This window comes from Eutrigla gurnardus, assembly GCF_963514095.1.
Source record: "Eutrigla gurnardus genome assembly, contig: SCAFFOLD_231, whole genome shotgun sequence".
Classification (NCBI taxonomy): domain Eukaryota; kingdom Metazoa; phylum Chordata; class Actinopteri; order Perciformes; family Triglidae; genus Eutrigla; species Eutrigla gurnardus.
This window is the reverse complement of record NW_028155348.1, coordinates 1-18,813: the sequence shown is the minus strand read 5'-3', so window position 1 is coordinate 18,813 and position 18,813 is coordinate 1. Positions and strand designations below refer to the sequence as shown.

The window sequence follows — 18,813 nt, the reverse complement described above, 5'->3', positions numbered from 1 at the left end:
TGGCTGTCAATTAAGTGGACGCACTTAATGGGGGGGAGGGGGGGGGGGGGGGGAGCTAGACGGGGAGAGAGAGAGAGACAGCAGCGAGAGCATAATACTTAGAAGATGAATGGGCACATAATACTGTCATCGTGAGTTAGACCACTGAGGGCAGGATAGCAGCTTGAACATTCTGCACTACATGCTCCGTCTCCTGTTCCCTTTCTTCCTCTCTCTCCCTCCCTCCCTCTCTCTCTTTTCCTTCCCGGCTGCCCGCTGCAGAGCTCCGGCTGTGGCCGACTGTATTTGGTTAAGAGGCGTGGAAGAGAGGCTTCCCTGCAGCCACATCTGCTGCTGAGCTGGCGTTATTTATTGTGAGATGCTTCAGAGGCTTTTCAGCAAGTGATGTTTTCTGCTCACGATCACGTTATTAGAGGGACGAGGAGAGCTGATTGGCTGGCTGGTGCAGGTGGAGCAGGGGTGGTGTTTTTGAACCAGTACTACGACTATCGCTTTCAAGGCCGTAAATCTCGACACTCGGCTCTAAAACAAATACAAATATGATCACAGGGAGAGAGAAAACATGGCTGGTGCCTCCTAAGTGCCTGCCATTTTTTTCCCCCTCCCATCCGTGTTGATTCTTTTAAGAGGCGAGGAGAGGGAGGCAGCCGTCGTGGCTGCAAGTAATGACCACCGGGATGCAACCATCTACTGTGTTGTGAATCCGTCTGGATTCTACTATTAAATCAGGGAGTTCTTTTCCCCCTCTCATGTTTTTTAAGGGTACAATAAACCTTGTTTGGATGGGCTGAGCAGAAGCAACACATGGAAACATAGAAATCAGGGACGACATGTTAAAAACTGCACAGTTTTATTGTGTTTTCACACGCTGCGTTTGTTTTAATACTATTTATCTATTTTTATACTCAGATGTTAACATTGTTTGGCATTCTGTGGACAGAAAACGAAGAGTTTCATTGGTTCTTTACTGTGCAGATGATAATAAACCCTTTGAATCTTGAAAATGAGACAAAGTTAAAAGAAGTGATATTGGCAACAACAAAAAAGAGACAACGAGTTCTTCAAAAAAGGACAGAAATAGAGAGAGAACACAAGCAAAACCTCTCATAATGTTAGCCAATAGGAAACCCCCAAACTGACATGTGACGATGCAAACAGGACTGAGCTCCTCACCCTGCATCTGGTAGCTGTACGGGGCCTGTCCCGTCTGCGGCGTGGTGAAGCCGGAGCTGTAGCTCAGGAAGCCGGTCTGTCCCGGGGACTGGGACTGGGTCAGACCCCCCTCCGTCTTTATGCCTGCCCACAATGGACCTAAACCGGTTAGTGACACCAAAATCGGTTTGATGCACACAAAAAACCCCACATTCAGCCTCCGACGACACACTTTCCCCCGATCATCCCATTCTTTTATAATATCAAAAAACGCATGTTAGGACTATTTGGGTTTCATGTTATCGTGTTTTTATCATGGAATCATTCTGCTTGTGTTTTTCTGCTTACACTCAATGAGTCACAATGCAGTTCCTATGCAGAGGTTAAGGGTTTTTCTGCAGGACTCCATTCAAATAAACAGTGTAAATTCCTCCACATATTGGAGAGTCTTTCGGGGTCAAAACACTGGAAAGACTTTGGACAAATAAAGCCTACACTGAAGCCCTTTTTTCAGATTTTTATCATGAATCTTTTCCGATCTGAACAGCTTGACGAGCGAATTTATTGCAACGAACGACTCGGGAGAAAATATGTGGGAACGTGGTTTGTTAGGACCTGAGAATATTCAGTCGTAGTCAACGTGAGGAGGTTGTGTTTTTTTTCCTGGTGTGTTGGGAAATCTTACCATAGGCCGGGATGCCGTAGGGCTGGCCAGGCTGGGGGTAGCTAGCATAAGCTGCGGCCTGCTGCATTCCTGTGGTGTACTGCGTCTGCCCATACGCAGCCATATTTTGGGATGAAGGGGTAGGAAGAATATGCGGATATGTTCTGCTATTTGAGAAAAAAGAAACAAAAAAGACAAAAAGTGAGAAAGGAGGGAAGAAAAAAGGGGGAGCATGTTTTACAGAAACTGATTGAACGACTTCATTTTAACACGATAGCATCGTAAAAGAACAATAAATGGCAAAAGGAACTTTTTTTTTTGTTGCAAGATAATAATTACAACAGATTTCGAGAGTACGTGAGCTTCAGACATCCAGGCAAACAAAGCTAGCGGATCAAAAAAAAACAGATCTAGCAGAAGGATCTAATTAAAGGGCCAAATGAAGTTGGATGCTGCTTATTTTTTAAAGAAAAATAAAAAAAGAAGCCTTACTTGGACGGGTAAATCTGCGGAGAGAACTGGTGAGTTTGTCTTGGGCTGAAGCCACTGGTTCCAATAGCTGAGGAGAGTTTCAAAAAAGCACATATTTAAACATTAAGAAATAAGATAAATATTATCTTTTGCCAACAGAACTTCTGGATTCCAAGGAAACAGTAATTACACTGCATTACTCTTATTTATTTCGGTAACCCTTATTTTAAGGTTGAAAACCCGGAGAGCAATAAACGAAGCTAAATAATCAGGTGTGGACGTCGTTTTCTTTTTTTTCCCTGCTGACCTGCGTGTTCCCCTGCGATACTTCTTGGCTGCCATGGCAACCGCTGGCATAAACACACACAGGATGGTCTGAATCAGCCCCGGGCCTTTTCCAGCCTCGACTATTATTGGATGGGACATCAGTGATTGGACAGAATAAGAGCTACCGAACGCCGACTCCTTCATTAAGTGTACGACTTCTTTTGAATCTGCATTAAGAATTAAATAAGACACAAAGCATCACTTTGAAATAAACGCTTCAAAATAGGAAAATGTTGTTTTTATATAATAAATATTATAATTTTGCAGAAGAAGCAAGATAAATAAAATCTATTCCAAACACAGATGAGATCCAGCCTGAAAGACCTCAGTCATCCCATTGTACGCTTCATTTAATCATTAATTGATTGCATATTTATATCTAAATTTGGAATACAACACAGCAGAATTGCATTACAATGCATGAATTAATTATTTGATGATAAATCTACATTTTAATAACTCAGACAACAATGGCGGTTCTGCAGCACGTTAACTGCACAGCCGTCTAATTGGTCGTGACATGTAAAATAAGGGATTTGGTTGCTAACTGCAGGTAACTGTATGCTGTAACGCCTCACACACGTTATTAATATTGAACACTTTTTCCCACATCGGCAGCACCTGCCACCGGACAGACCCCCCCCCCCCCCCCCCAGAGGAGGATATCGGGGTGTACGATTACTAAATTTCATTAATAATGTCGGAGACAAAAGTCACGGTGGTGATTTATGTGCTTCTGGAGTTAAGTATCGAGTGCTTTGTTAAACGGTTGAGGAAATGCAGGGAAATTAGCAGCGAGGTAATACGGAGCGTTAGTATTTATACATCTATAGAAAGTAGAAGGAACGTCCTGCAGGTTGTCATGGATACGGGCGAGGGTGGAGAAAAAGAAATAAGCTGAAGAATTATCACATTAGTGGGAATTTCTTTTTGCAATTCCTACAATGCTGATTATACGTGTGTGTGTGTGTGTGTGTGTGTGTGTGTGTGTGTGTCTCTGACAGGCCAATAGGGACGCCGTGTCACTCCACTGGACGGACAGGTTCAGTGCATTACAGGTCATAACTCAGCCCTCGCTGGCATGGGAACCAGTGGTAACACACACACATGCACACATGCAAAACACACACACACACACACACACACACACACACACACACACACACACACACACACACACACACACACACACACACACACACACATATATATATAAAAGGTGGAGTCGCGTGTTCTTAAAACACTCAGACACACATTGGCGTTTCAGCTGCAGGGCGCCGGCTTATAGGTCACCCATCTCTAGGCTCATCTCTCACTAATCAGTTCTGCAGCTGTGTGTGTGTTTGTGTGTGTGTGTGTGTGTTTAATGCCTCGCTCTCTCTCTCACACACACACACACACACACGCACACACACACACTAGTCCTCCAGCCTCACCTGATCCTGAGAAGCTGTCTAGAGAGGTGTCTGCTACCGAGGAGGCGATTTCGCTGCTGCTCATTGGCTCGGTTTTAACTGCAAACAAAAGAAGCCACATTGTCACCAAAATGCACCGAAATAATTAATAAATAACAAAAGATTTAAAGTCCGACTATTTCAGGCATTCAGTTTATAAAAATATATATAAAGAACAAAAAGAAAATCACTCAACGTAAAATAAAAACAGCTGCACGGGGAGCAGGGTGAAGCCAAACAACATTCCATTATATTATTCATTAATTATCATTTATTTTTTATCATGGGATTTATCTGATGTTTATCGCTGATCTTTGCTGTTAAACCTGGAAGGTAAATCCGTTTCCTGATGTAAAGCGTAACATGAATTAAATATAAAAATAAACGTTTAAATATCAGTGGTAACAATGTAGCGTGGTATAAAAATCATTACTGTAGCCGAGTGTCAGTCACAGATACATTAAACAGGGATGTTCAGCTTGGATTGAGATGTCAAGGAAATATACGGAGTATAAAATCTTTTTTAAGAGTGGAGCGAACGCCGTTTGACCTCCAACAGCAGATCTGCAGAGATTTCACAGCTTCTCTGACAGCTCAGGCATCTTTGAAATCAATCCATTTCACTTCAGGCGGGCTGCAGGACTTTTCTTTCTTTTTTTTTTTTTTTTGCCAAAACAAATTGACAATGTGGGCAAAGGGAGTCATGCTCGGTGGAATCCTCACGGTTAAAAAGAGCATTCGCTGTCATGTTTTACACGACTCCGCTGCAGCAACACGTCGTCGGGATGATTCATTTTTTAACAGCGGTGAGGTGCATGCATAAAAACAAAGCACACGCTCACGGAGGACACAATACCGCCAACAAATGAAACAACAATCTCACCATTCATTAAAAAAGAAAATCCAGCCTCATGCTTTTTAAAAAAAAAACAGAATACCACGACAAAAACAGCACCAAAGAGTTTCTAAATGAAAGGCACAATAGTTGAGGCAGCAGCGGATTAATTGTGTATTTTTTTAAGGATAAATTCAATTTCTTCTTCAGATAAAAACACACCAAGTATTGTCCTTTCATCGTCACCAAGAGGAAGACAAACCTGCAGCGGACTGTGAGTTAGACCCTAACAACCAGTCTGCAGTGGTAAGCATTGTGATGTTATCACCTATGGGTGGGGGGGGGGGGGGGGAGAGAAAGACGTGTGGTGATGAATAAAAACCCCCAGGATTAGCGTGACAGGGAGGATTCTGGGTTTCTACTAAACAAAAGGCTCAGATTTAAATCACCTGAGTAAATAACGATGTACAGAGACCTTCATGCAAACTCATGTCATTTCCATGCTTTTGAATAATTACATGGTTACTTAAATAAACAGCTAATAGTCGCCCCGGGGGAAACAAGCACTGGTAACAAGCCAAACAGCTAAAAAGTGATAAATAAACTGCAGTATTTGCTCATTTTTTGCAGTTTTATACTGTGTACATAGTGTATTATTATTGTATTTGTTTATTTTGCATGATAACCATGTAAATGTCCCCACTGAGGGACTAATAAAAGATTATTTTATCTTATCTGGAGTGAATTCTCTCACTGATTTACTGCAAAAAGTAAAAATAATTACTAAATAAAATTATCAATGCTTTATTGCTACAAATGCATCACATGTTACACTGAATTTACACGGTTTCTGTCACCATTCTGAGCCCTTTTAAAAAAATAAATCAGAATATCATTAAAGAGAGAGAGACTATAGAGCAACAGCACCACACACACACACACACATACCTTCAGTGCCATTGGGTGTCATGGAATTATTATTGATGTGGGAGTTGTCGAGGTTGGGACCATTAGGAGATTCACTGCTTCCACTTACTCGGCTTTGAGGACTGGCTAGATCCTGCATTTCCATAGACCTGACACACACACACACACACACACACACACACACACCAAATCAAATTACACATATCACTCTGGTTTCAGGGAAGACACGCAGCTCTGATATATATACAATGCAGTGTGTGTATAATCCAGCTAGTCTAGAATTAGATCAATAAAACGGAAGTAAATATATGTTTAAAAACTATAATTCAGTGCATTTTTATCAAGAGAATGTCATTTATACAACTGGATTTCAAATAATATAAATATGTTATGTTGCCAAGATGAAAACGAAAGAAACATACAAGGGAAAATGTGACACACACACACTCTCACACACACACACACACACACACACAGAAAGTGGAAGTGCAAGCTATGAAATGAAGTGTAAACACTTTTGACAAGCCAGCTTCTGATTTCTCTTCACTCTCACAGCAAAGTCAGCGTTTTTTTATACGTGAAACACAAAGTGTTTGCTGTCAATTTACTCTGAAGTATCATTAACACACACAAAAAAAGGCCTTAAGTGTGTGTATATCTGTTTTTTGTGCGGTATGGGAGACCGTTAACAGATGTGGCTTTAATGCGCCTGTTAAAAGTGCAGCACTCCACGCTTGATTGTGAGAGCACACGCCTCAGTGATGGGCAGGCGATGTGTTTGAACTCCCTCATTTGTTTCCGTGTTTACACACAGAAAAAAAGCACATTATTCCATCTTCTCATCTGCAGACAATAGGAGGCACCACAAACCTCCAGACCCCATCTGTCTCTGCCACCGTTTCCCCCCATTGCAACAGTAAAGCTAATGAAATTAGGACTAAATGTTTTCTCCATCAAACTGCCGTTTCCAATTATATCCCGGGGTTCTCTGGGTATCTCTGCTATCGATAAGCATCGGGTCCTTTCTACTACGAGGCCACAGAAGAAGATAAACCACTCCGAGAAAACAAAAAAAAAGCAGTCTGAGTGCTATCAGATGGCCGGCGAAGAAAACCAGAATTCTGCGATAAAAGAAAGATTAAATCACGATATGCGTTGACTCCGTTTAAGATGATATTATAATGTTATGATATTATGATACTTTGCAGCGTCGCTCGGCAAATGGAGTCCCGTTATGCGGTTTGAGTCCAATTTAATTTGATGCATTATATTACAAACCAAATAGATTAAGATAAAAAAAAATCGACAATAAAAAAAATATTTTTAAAAATGCCAGTCTTGTTCACACATACTCCAATAATGGAAGCTATTGTCCTTTTTATAATAAAAAATAACAAAACACAGTAGAGCTACAAATACAGTGAAAACACGGATATGGTGTTTTCTCCTCCTCTGCAAAAAGTAGGTGGAGATCAGCTGACAGCTGAGCTCCTTACCTGGACCTATAGGTGTGTTTGAGTCCTCCACACACACACACACACACACACACACACACACACACACACACACACACACACACACACACACACCCTTCCTCTAGTCCTTTCTCCACCTGCCTCCTCCAGCAGAAACAATGTCACTCCTTGTTATCGCGGCTCAATGTCACAGTCCGGAGTCATCCGTGAAACACACACACACACACACACACACACACACACACACACACACACACACACACACACACACACACACACACACACAGAGAAAACATTATTGTTGTGCTGGAGCAGAATGGGAAGAGAGGGTTATAGCGGGGTGGTGGTGGTGGTGGTGGTGGTGAGGCATGGGGGGGGGGCACACAGAGGCGCACATTGTCTCCCAATACTCCGCTGTTGTTTCCTCCTCCAGGTCCTCCCTCCCTCCCCCCCTCCCTCCCCGAGCAAGGGGGGGAGCGCCGCCAAATGACGGAAAGGTGATTCATCATTGGTCTACGACAGCTGCAAACTGGATTAGCCCTCCCCCAATCAACATGCAAAGCGGCTTAGCCAAGGTAAGCAGGAAGGGGTTGTGTGTGTGTGTGTGTGTGTGTGTGTGGAGGTAGGTAGGGGGGGGTGATGAGGGGGTTTGAGGGGGGGCAGCAAAGCAGAACCTTCCTTGCTTGAGGTAGCCTGCTGCTGGATGGGAGACGGGACTTGTTGAGCGGGAGGCGAGTGGAGCGTGACGCCCCTAGCATCTCCAGCACATCTTTCATCTGCAATTGACACTATCTGAAATTTATCAGCACTGCCCCCTCCCGGCATACTGACAGCTCCTAATGACCGGCAGCGCTGCTTCCCGCGGGCTTGCCCCAGCCTGGGGGCCACGCACAGGCAAACACAAAGACAACCACATACATATATATATATAAATATATATATACACACAGACGTTATATAAATCGTTTCTTTCTCTGTGGCGACACAAAAAAATTCATTCTTCACTCTTTTTTTTATGTCTTTTTGCACACAGCAAAACGCATAACTCATGCCTGTATGTCTACACACACACACACACACACACACACACACTTATGCACAGGGCACTTCAGAGGCCCCCAGATCAGTGGTGCAAATGCACACACACACACACTAACACACACATACACACACGCAGGGCACTTTAGAGGCCCCCAGATCAGTGGTGCATCTCAGACAATGAAGGAGCCTGGAAACAAGAACACGGAGAGCATATGGAGCCACATATGTTTCCTATGACGCTACGAATGCCTCTATTACTCTCCTTTAGCTGACAGTTACATTTTGCTCTGTCCACTCTCTCTCTATCTCTCTCTATCTCTCTCTCCCAAACATCAGAGCAGGGCCGTTGTACTAGAATATTCAGAGAGTCCACCTTGGGAATAAACACGGGCCGAAATAAAAGACTAAAAGTATTGGTCGTGAAAAAGATGAGTATTTGTTTGAGATCCGAGAATGATTTTTTTTTTTTTTACTGTTTACATGAGCCGAGGTAACCTGAGCTGCTGAGTTCTTTTTTTTTTTTCAAACAGGCTTTACTCTTCACACCAAAGCAAAGCCTTCATGAATACCATTCCAGCTCTACGCTTGTGCCCACTGCTGCTAAAGGTGCAGCCATCTTTAAAAAAAAAACACATTATTATCACTTTAGAAGCTTTAATGGAACACAAATACGAGAAAATATGCAGAAAGAAAACTATAATATCAATGAAAAGAGGGTTTTTTTTGCCACAGCACATTAACGGCGATCACAGAGTGTGTTGCGGTGGAGATGTGGTATGAGTGTGTGTGTGTGTGTGTGTGTGTGTGTGTGTGTGTGTGTGTGTGTGTGTGTGTATGTGTGTGTGTGTGTGTGGTTCACAGCAGTGCAGGCCGATGAAGCGGCTACCATGCTGGTTGTCTCAGCCACAGCCAGCAGGTGAAAGCAGCCAGGTGAAGAGACAGAGGAAGTTAAAAAGCTGCACAAGCCTTTCTTCTGGTGCCGCTAAATATTTATTGTTTAAAAAAAAAAAAAAAAAAGCATCTTTGATGTTTGCTTATGAGTTCAACCTGAACTGCAAAAAGAATACTTTGAAGCAGAACAAAGCCGGGTTTAGATGAAGCGCTGGAAGTGTCATCGAAGAGGAAGAAGAAGAAGAAGAAGAAGAGGTGCCACAACACGCTTCACTAACCCCACCACCTCCACCTTTTTGTTTCGCTTTACTGATTCCAAGACCTGCGTCTCCAAAGGTAAACACAGCTACAGCATAGATCATCAGCATGCAGGCCGACAGAATCCCACTAAAGACAGACCTGACCCTTTAACAAGGATTTACACATATTAAACCGTTTAAAATAGAAGAATGTTTGTTCCTGTTCTCTCCACTCCCTGTGTCATCCTCCCCACATATTTAAGGCCACGCTGCTCTCCATGTGTTGTGAGTTACAACTGCTTTAATCAAAAATCTTTAACTTTTAAAAAACAACTAATCCCCACTTTAAGCCGGTCAGCTGAATCCACATGGTGGCCCAGGAAAAATAAATCCACTCTCAGAAGAATGTAGATGCGGACAACAATTGGACACAGATGTGAGTTTACAAAAAAAAAAAAAATGCTACACTTCACTCTCCGTGGCTGAAATAAAAAACAACAAAAAGACGGCTGCCAGCGGATTTTACAAAAAGCTTCGCTTTGTTTTTCACCCTCAAAAAAAGGCGTTTTAATAATGATGCTTGTATAAATGTTATTACTAGAAAACCTAATAAAACAATTACAATTCACACATGATTTTTTTTTAAACGTTGCACTTGTTCTTGTAATTAAAATCCTAATTATTAACAGACGTGCCTCGACGTGCAATTTGTCTCCAATCTAACACGGTGCTCCGGCAATTCAGCTCAATAGCGACGTTAAATCTGTTAATACTGCGCTCTTCAACCCCTCAAATGATTTCCAGAAGGCCGGTTCAGCTCTTTGAGGCGGCCATCAAACAAGATTTAAGGTGCATGGGGTTTTTTTTATTTTTTTTTATCACAACCTGCCCGCCACCGTGACCGCCGCAGAAACCAGGGAGGCTTTACAGCAGGACATGAAAGGGAGTCCAGGGATGAATCTTAACAACTATATTAGGTTTAAATGCTTGTTATTCCTATTCTTTAACGAACGTGAGGCGGGAGCTATTATGGCGTTATGGTAATGAAATTATTCCTAACATTGCAGAAGGTTTTTCTTTAATATTTTAAAGAGGTGGTGGGAGGAAAACATGTCGGCACATCCCTTCCGGATGTAATTTCTCTTCACACTTGGCGGCTTCCCTATCATCTCACACACATAAACACGCCGCCGTCTAAACACACGCCGGTGGCTGCTCGTGATGTAATGGCCATCCTTAAAGCTCATTTCCTGTCGCTTCTTCACAATATCACAGTTTATTTAGTAAACAACACAGTGGGCGATTTAACGGGAGGTTCCCTCTCTAACAGCTCCATCAGCGAGCCTCGACCAATCAGCCCTCGGCGTCTTTCAGCGTTTCCAATCTGCTCTCTGAGAGAAGACATCCTCGCATCCACGCGGAGGAAGGCATCGGGCCCACGGGGGGGGCAAACAACGCCACCGCCACCGCCCTGCCTTGTTTGTGTGTGTGTGCACACGTGTGTGGAGCTCAACCACAGCACACACACACACACACACACACACACACACACACACACAGAGACCCTGATCTCTGCCCCGCGCAAAGCAAACACACAGTGTAAACAGCCCCGAAATCAGCCCGGCTCATTATCTGTTAATTGGATAAATAAGGTTATTGTGCGAGTGAATGGTTGCAGCAGGCAGGCGCTCACACACACACACACACACACACACTGTCATGTTTGTCTGCACCGAGCCGAGGTCACTCTGCAAAGCAGCAGACTTGCTCACGAGCCCTAACCTCCTCTCTATTTCCTCTCTTTCATCTACTGGCACACACACACACACACACACACACACACACACACACACACACATAAGCACACACACAGACACACACACACACACACACACACACACCTTTTTCTGAAGTTTGTTTTAAATGACAGGAATTAAGAGGATGAAAAGAATAAAAAAGCACACTTTTAAGAGCGCCCTTCACACACGATCATTCGCCGTCTCGTGATGCGAGCCTGTGATCATCAAACTAGAACATCCTTCAAATTACAGGCCGCTGATCCCAGCGGCGATGTCTCTACGACACGCGACGCGCCGGCGGAGCGGAGCCGCGGGACGGCCCGTGTCGGGGGGGAGGAAGAGTTCGAGGCCTGCTGTCTCGGTCGGACGCCGAGCGCCTCTCGGTCCCCCTCGCAGCATTCCTGGCCTCAGCAGATGGCGTTACATGTCAACTGCTTTAACTGTGTTGGGTTTGTTTTTCTGCCAGTCAAGAAAAAATAAAATCACTCCTCCTGCAGAGGAAGCAGCATGTTTATTCCTCACAAAGACGGATTATATATAAGTAAACTGGGCAGAGCAGAAGAAGATCCCATAATTCACTATTTGGATAGATTTGCATAAGATATTACTAACAAAATAGATTATTTTTTTGTATTTTCAATTTTGCATGGAGTCAAAAATGTCAGGTCTTTAAATGATGTTTTTATACAAATGTCATTTATAAAAATAAATACAGGACTGTTCAATTTAAAAACTGGTATTCATTATAAGAAGCAATTATCAAATACACACCAATGGATTCTTACTTAAATCAAAATACATTTTTAAATGTAATGTGAATTTTAAAATGTAACATTTACTAAGCGCAATTGTTGTTTTTAGCTATTTATCCCTCATCCTCATTGAATTACAGCTGACCTGTGAAGATTAAAGCCTTCCTCTCGACATTTTTGAATGATATTACAATTCCTACAATAATAAAAAGGTCTATTAGTGGCCGTTTTAAAACCTCAACAATTAACGCAGAAAATATACCGCTCTGTTGATATGAATACTCTAATTGAGAATGATATTTTAAATTAAATGACGTAAATGTGCTGAATAAAGGAGATAAATCCACACACACACACACACACACACACACACAGAAATACTACGACAAGAACAGACAGTTAGTAAACCAACAAATTAAACTCATACTCACTACAATTATAGTTGAATCCTCGTATGTTTATCCCTCCTTTAAAAAAAAAAAGAAAGAAAGAGGAAAATCTTCTACGGAGAGATCATTCAGTCCCAGCGAACTTTCTTTAAAAAAAAAAAAAAAAAAAAGTGTTGGTAGAATCTGTAGCACAGTGAATGTAAACTACAAGACTACTTTTTTCTTTTTCATTTTAAGCGTTGGAAGCCATGGAGCCCCGCTGCTGCTGCTGCTGCTGCTGCTGCTGCTGCTGCTGCTGCTGCTGCTGATCTCAGGAGACCCGGTCCTGGTGAGAAAAAGAGAGTTGTCCGATTACTGCTTCGGGCAGTGACTAGTGAGTGTCTGAGGAAGAGGGAAAAAAATAGAGAGTGAGGGAGGGAGAGAGGGAGGGACAGAGGGAGAAAGGCAATGAATGAGGGAGGGAGAGGGAGGCTGCTGCTGCTGCTGCTGCTGCCGGGTTTTTTTGTTTTTTTTCCTGTAGAAGCAGAGAAGTTGCTCGGCTCTCTCTCACAGGAAGACTTGGGGTCTGGAGGAGGCACCGAGGGAGCCGAACACATGTCATTCACTCACAGCTTTAAGCAATAGAGTCCTCCCCAGATTATATCCGAGTAGAGACAGAGAGGAGGACGACGCAACGGCAGATCTGTCCACGCTTTATGTTCTCAGATTTTGGTGTTTTTCCTGCTGGATTTCTCTCTTTTCTCACCGAGGGTTCACATGATTGGTGTTTTGAGGTGATGGGAAGCCACGAGGTCGGCTGTGTCGTCTCCCACCGCGGTCTAGTGGAAGTCCTCCGTCAACACGTGCACGTGTGTGTGTGTGTGTGTGTGTGTGTGTGTGTGTGTGTGTGTGTGTGTGTGTGTGTGCGAGGTAATGACTGCCTTCTGTCTGCTCCAGGTTATTATTTCAACTGTGTGAAGCTGCTATGATACACAAGGCCACGCTGCTACTGATGAGCTCAGGCTTGTGATTTATTCAAGCTGGTGATGAGGCTACCCCCCCCCCCCTCTAAGAATATCAGTTCTGAGTAACGAATGCTTCAGGAGGTCAGTGGACCATTTCGATTCGTGTTTTACTTTTCCACATCATAAACCGGCGGGGTTGAAACACCGACTGTAACACTGAAAAATGAGGAAATCCTACATTGTGAGGTAAAGAGGTGCTGACAGAAGAAGAACACCCCCGGCTGGAGGAATAGCACACTGTGTTAGTCACTGGGTGATAACAAGGAAGTGTATTTTTAATTCTATAAGTCACTTTCTACAGAGTTCACGCTGAAAGCAGGTCAACGCCAACCAAACCTTCTCGTCAACAAGGAGCCGACAGAAATAGATCCGAGCTGCTGACTTAAATACAGCGCAGCAACGAGGTGGACGACGTGCTGGGAGCGCTGCTTCCTCCTCCTCCTCCTCCTGAAACATATCGCACAATCGACCAATAGATGCTCTCGGGTTTTCTAATAGCGGAGGGATACGTTTGTGCCAGTCGAGTCACTCTCTATTTTCAATAAGTGGCTAATTTTGCAAGTGAGTTCTTTTCAAATTGGACGGTATAATTATCCAGAGTTGTTTACGTCTCCACGATGAACTCAGATTTTCCTCGTGCAGTGATGTTTGAATCAGCAAACAATCTCATATAAAATTAACTTTTTTAATATCAAATATTACAGTTTAAAAGGCACTATTCAACCTCATCAGACGCATAAATCACAATAAAACAACGATAAAACTCTGAATACAACGTCTGCCAAATGGAAGCTCGACAAAAGATGCAGGCGATTAACCGCCGCTCGCCAAAGAAAACTATATCGAGTCAAAGAAATCGGAGAAGAGGGCTAAGATTAAAACGCGGAGCCGTTTTTCTTTATTGAGGATTATCTTGATGGGACTGGATGTGGGGGGGTTGGGGGGGGGGGGGCCTGCCTGCAATTTAGAGTCGAAGAGAGATCGGCACTGTCCTCCGCTGCCAAACAGGTTATCCACTCAGCTTCTCACACGCACGGAAATAGACCATCGCGTCCAGAAAAAAAAAAAAGAATATGGGCCGAGTCCATTTTCAAGAGATAAGGGAGGGTTAATGCACATCCAACTGGAATCCAACATCCAGATCCTCGACACAAACGAGTGAGAAACGTGTGACACAGTTGCAATATATATATTTAATAAAAAATACATGCATATGCTGCAAAATGTGAACGGTTATGGTGTTTATACAACGTCACACGTTGGCCGAGGATCAAATTCCCCTTTTCTTTTTTTAAGCCTCACTAGAGCTTTCACACTCCAAACCCTCCAGAAGGAGAGTCTGAACTTGGGAGAACTTTGGGGTAAAATAACAGGTTTTTATATATTTACACAGGCATTAATAGGTGAAGTGTTCACCTATCGACTAAGGAGTAAATACAAAAACTCCACAACCCTCCCGTTCCCCTCGACACAAGTGGAACATTAAGTTTGCTGGATGGCAATTTGTCAAAAAAGCTGCTGGATATTCCCGAGATATTCAAATGTGCATAGTTTCCTGAAAACAAACCGAGCTGACACATACTGGAGATCATTTTCATGTTCCACTGCTTGTGTTTCCATGTGAACTTAAAAGCAACAATAACAGCAATCAGAGCCTAAAAGCCATGTTACCTCGAGTGTGCGATGCCTTTCTGCACTCCACTACAAACAATACTACCTTAAACCATCCATTCATTAAAGTCCAAAGACAAACTTTGATGATGACAAAGTTGCCGCCACAAAAATAAAAAAAGCTTCTGACAGCGCAGACGGATCATTTTGAAGTCCCTGAAGGTAAATTAGTAGCGAGTCGAGTGCTTTCAAGTGGTGAATGAAAGTTTCTAGTGAAGCCGGAGTTCCTTATAAACAAACCTCGGCCGAGGAACGCGATAAAAAGTGACTTTATTGTTGCATTCAACGACAAAAAACTCTTTGAATTATTTAAAATAAAGGAAGCACGCTTTAAGAATGTATGAAAAGCTATATTCTAAAAGTTCACGCTTACTTGTGATTAAATAGGAATCTCAGCGGACGCGTTTATCCGAGCGGGAGACAAGTCCTGCTTTACGACCGGCGAGGCACACCTGGAGAAAGTCTACGAGGACCCCCGAAAAAAAAAAAAATCCTCAGACGGACACTTTATTGCTCTCCGATGGCCCCAAAAAAAAGCCAAACAAGCACACTTCGGAGACCTATTACTCAGAATGAGACATCACTGCGGCTGCAAGTATCACCGCGGGGCATTACGCTTCAAATTTATAGCCTGTTAAAAGATTAAGAGAATAATACCAAGTAAATTCAGCTTAAAACGCCACAGAAATAACAGTTATTTAAGCCGTACGTCAGCCGTAGAGTCCGATTTGAAGAAAATATAAAATATTATTTTAAATGAAAGGAGCCCCAATGGATTCATCATCATCAGCTCGGCATGTAGGATAAAAAAACCGGAGCTTTGTGAGGATTTTAAATTCACTAAACAGACCAGATCTGAGCTTTACTATGTCATATTTTAATTTTAAGTCAATATCATGGTCCTGTTTGACTAGATTTACACCAGAGATGATTATTGACATCATTTATACAAATTAATTTGACAAAATCTGACTAAATATCTGTCAAATATCTCTAAATATCAAATACTATTAGAGAGGAGGGTTGTTTTATGTGTCTTTCTGTTCATTCTTCTCATGTTCAGCTGCTTTCTTCAGGAGTTTGAGTCACACTGAATGTTTGACAGACCAACAAAACAACACACACAGAGATAAACGCTCTCATATGCACCGAACAGTGTATATATGTTGTATATGTGGATAGATACACAGTTTATATTTCTCCTTTCTTCTCAGAAGTTGCTCTGCAATTTGACAAATGTTTGCAAACAAACATTTTCTGCTGATTCCACAGCGAAGCGAACTTCACGGTATCCGGTTGGACTCGGCTGGTGTGAGACTTCAGTGTGGGAGGGTGGGACTTTTTCTTTTTTGGTAGCATTCTGGTTCTGCCAACGGCCCCTAAATCAAAGTCAGCTGCACCCTGAAATACCAATATGTTTGGTGATAAATTTTCAGCACCCCCGTCTAATGGCAGCATTTGTCGGGGCCCAACTGTCCGGGACTTTGCTTCTGACTTGAGCAAGCAGGGCGGCCAGAAATGTGGCGCTCCTTCCGTCTCCACTCACAGCTGTCCTGCCCCCTGATTGGGTCAGCAGAAAGCTGGGGGGGGAGGAGGGAGGGGGGGAGTCATCAGCAGGCCTGCATCGGGGTTAAGACTTAAGATCACCACGCTTCAAACTCCCACAAACTTTATACACTTAAATTCTGTCTTCCCTCCACCCCCTCCTCAGGCTGTCTCCTTGTCCCCCCCCCCCCCCTAAACTCCCAACCCCAAACCCCCACACTCCCGTCCAGCCACTGTGACATTTGTGAAGCCAGAAGTTCCACATAACAAAAACACATTAGGCAAATGTCCGGGGTCAGACGTCTGTTTGAATCGGCCGGATGAAAGCCACTCAGGTTGGGACGGAGCCATTCTGCTGCAGGAGACTGAAACAGTCACAGGAGGCGGCGGCGGTTTGGTCTCACTTCCGCATTCAAGTCCACATTTGTTCTCAGGGAAAGCAAGTGCAAGGAGGGGGGGGTTTGTAGCGATGAATGGGCTATTCCCATTGGACAGGCCGGGTTCTTCAGTCATGTTAAACTCCTGGACCGACTCATAACCGCTCCGATTAAAACCCCAGGACACCAAAACGTCACTCGTTTTATAGAACGGCGGGAAATCATGTTTCATTCGCCGCCTCAAGGACAGCGTGAACGATTAGCGGCCTTGAGGCTCCCAAATAACCAACGAGGGAGGGGAGGGGGGTCGGAGTTTAAGATTAGAGCGAGGAGATCGCTGACGTACACTCGCTAATAGCTCACCCCGGAGTACCTCCCGGCGACTTCTGTGCGTGCGTCTGGTAGTCGTCGCCCGCGGTTGCCGTGAGCAACGGAGACAGCCTTTCACTTATTGTTTTTTACTACAGACTGCTGCTGCACCATCAATATTCAGTGAGCAGGAAGAGCTGTCCGACTTACTTTACAGATGTGGAAACAAAAAAGTGCAGAGTGAGTGAGGAGACCAACAGTAGGTCAAATATATATATATAAATATACACACATATATTATTATATGAAGTAATAGGGGGTTCCTCCACCAGGTCTCTATAGACCTTGGGGGTCCTTCTGGTCTAGATAACAGAAATGCTGACTATACAGAGTCCATTGAGGTCCATTAGAGAATAAAAAAGGTTATTTTCCTGTAAACGTCTCCTGCGTTTCCTGGAACATCAACATGTTCAGGTGAAAGCCCGTACAGTAAAAGGTGGACGTGACAAACGGACTTCTCTAGGTGAACGACCACACCGGCGGTGTTTGAGAGTGAAGACGTATTGACGGGTCAGACTTACGAGCATTAAAAAGCTCTAAAGACGGGACGTGATTGATTGTTAGTTAAGTTAATGTCTCTCCTCCATAGAAACTAAATGGATTCCCATTGATATCTCTTGGAAACGTCCGTCTCATTCCATCCATCGCCTCGCCTCTTTGAAGCTTCTCTCGGCTACAACGTTTCTTTCCGTTGCTACATTTGATTATCTAGAAGCTACAATGTAACGTTTTTATACTCAAACCTTAAACAACACAGAGAGACGATATAGATATTATAATACATGTGAAGTGGATTGAGAGGCAGATTTGTTTGAAAGTTTTGATGCAGCTGCCAAAACGCCTGAAGGCAGATCCTCTTGAACTCTCGACACCTTTTGATAATGAATACGCCTTTTCAACCCCGTGAATCAGAGATAAATTATCACTTTAATACGGAAGGGTTTCCTGATTAACCTTTAAGTCAAAGACGAGGGAGGAGGAGGAGGAGGAGGAGGAGGAGGGGGATGAACTGCTGAGGACCTCTGATGACGAACGTATGAATCATCAATACCAGCAGCTTAAAAAACAAAACCACAACAGAGAGATTCCGGTGATCCGGTGATCGCCTCCATAACAGACTGTTACTCTGATCCTGATGGAGGGAGAAGAGGGTGAAGCCTTCTTCCTCTCGACTTTGTGACTCAGGTGAAGCCCCAGGTGTGATTTCTGTTTCTTCTCTTAAAAAAACAACCATCTCAAGGTTCTCTCTCTTGGAAATGTCTGAATAAAATAATGTTTTCTGTGCCGTCGTACCAGCCAGACGGTCCTATAAATAGCTCTGCAGCCTCTGCCATGGAAACAAACAGCACACCTCGGATCAGTTACAGGAGTCGCAACTTCGGGCTTTTTTTTATAGGTCATGAAAAACTTCTCGTTGCCTTGGAAACAATG

The 18,813-nt window shown here is 43.4% G+C and overlaps 1 protein-coding gene across 1 annotated transcript; it reads right to left on the bottom strand.

Moving 5' to 3' along the window:
- Nucleotides 1-1,140: 1,140 nt before the first annotated feature.
- LOC311010342 (protein phosphatase EYA1-like) lies at nucleotides 1,141-12,765 on the bottom strand (the record flags this gene model as incomplete). The annotated part of the gene is made up of 7 exons (XM_084040864.1): nucleotides 12,459-12,765; nucleotides 5,852-5,979; nucleotides 5,166-5,231; nucleotides 4,051-4,128; nucleotides 2,309-2,375; nucleotides 1,838-1,983; nucleotides 1,141-1,296 (listed from the first exon to the last, which is right to left on the bottom strand). Coding segments are annotated over exons 2-7 (637 nt in total), but the record flags the coding sequence as incomplete, so codon positions are not given.
- Nucleotides 12,766-18,813: the final 6,048 nt, after the last annotated feature.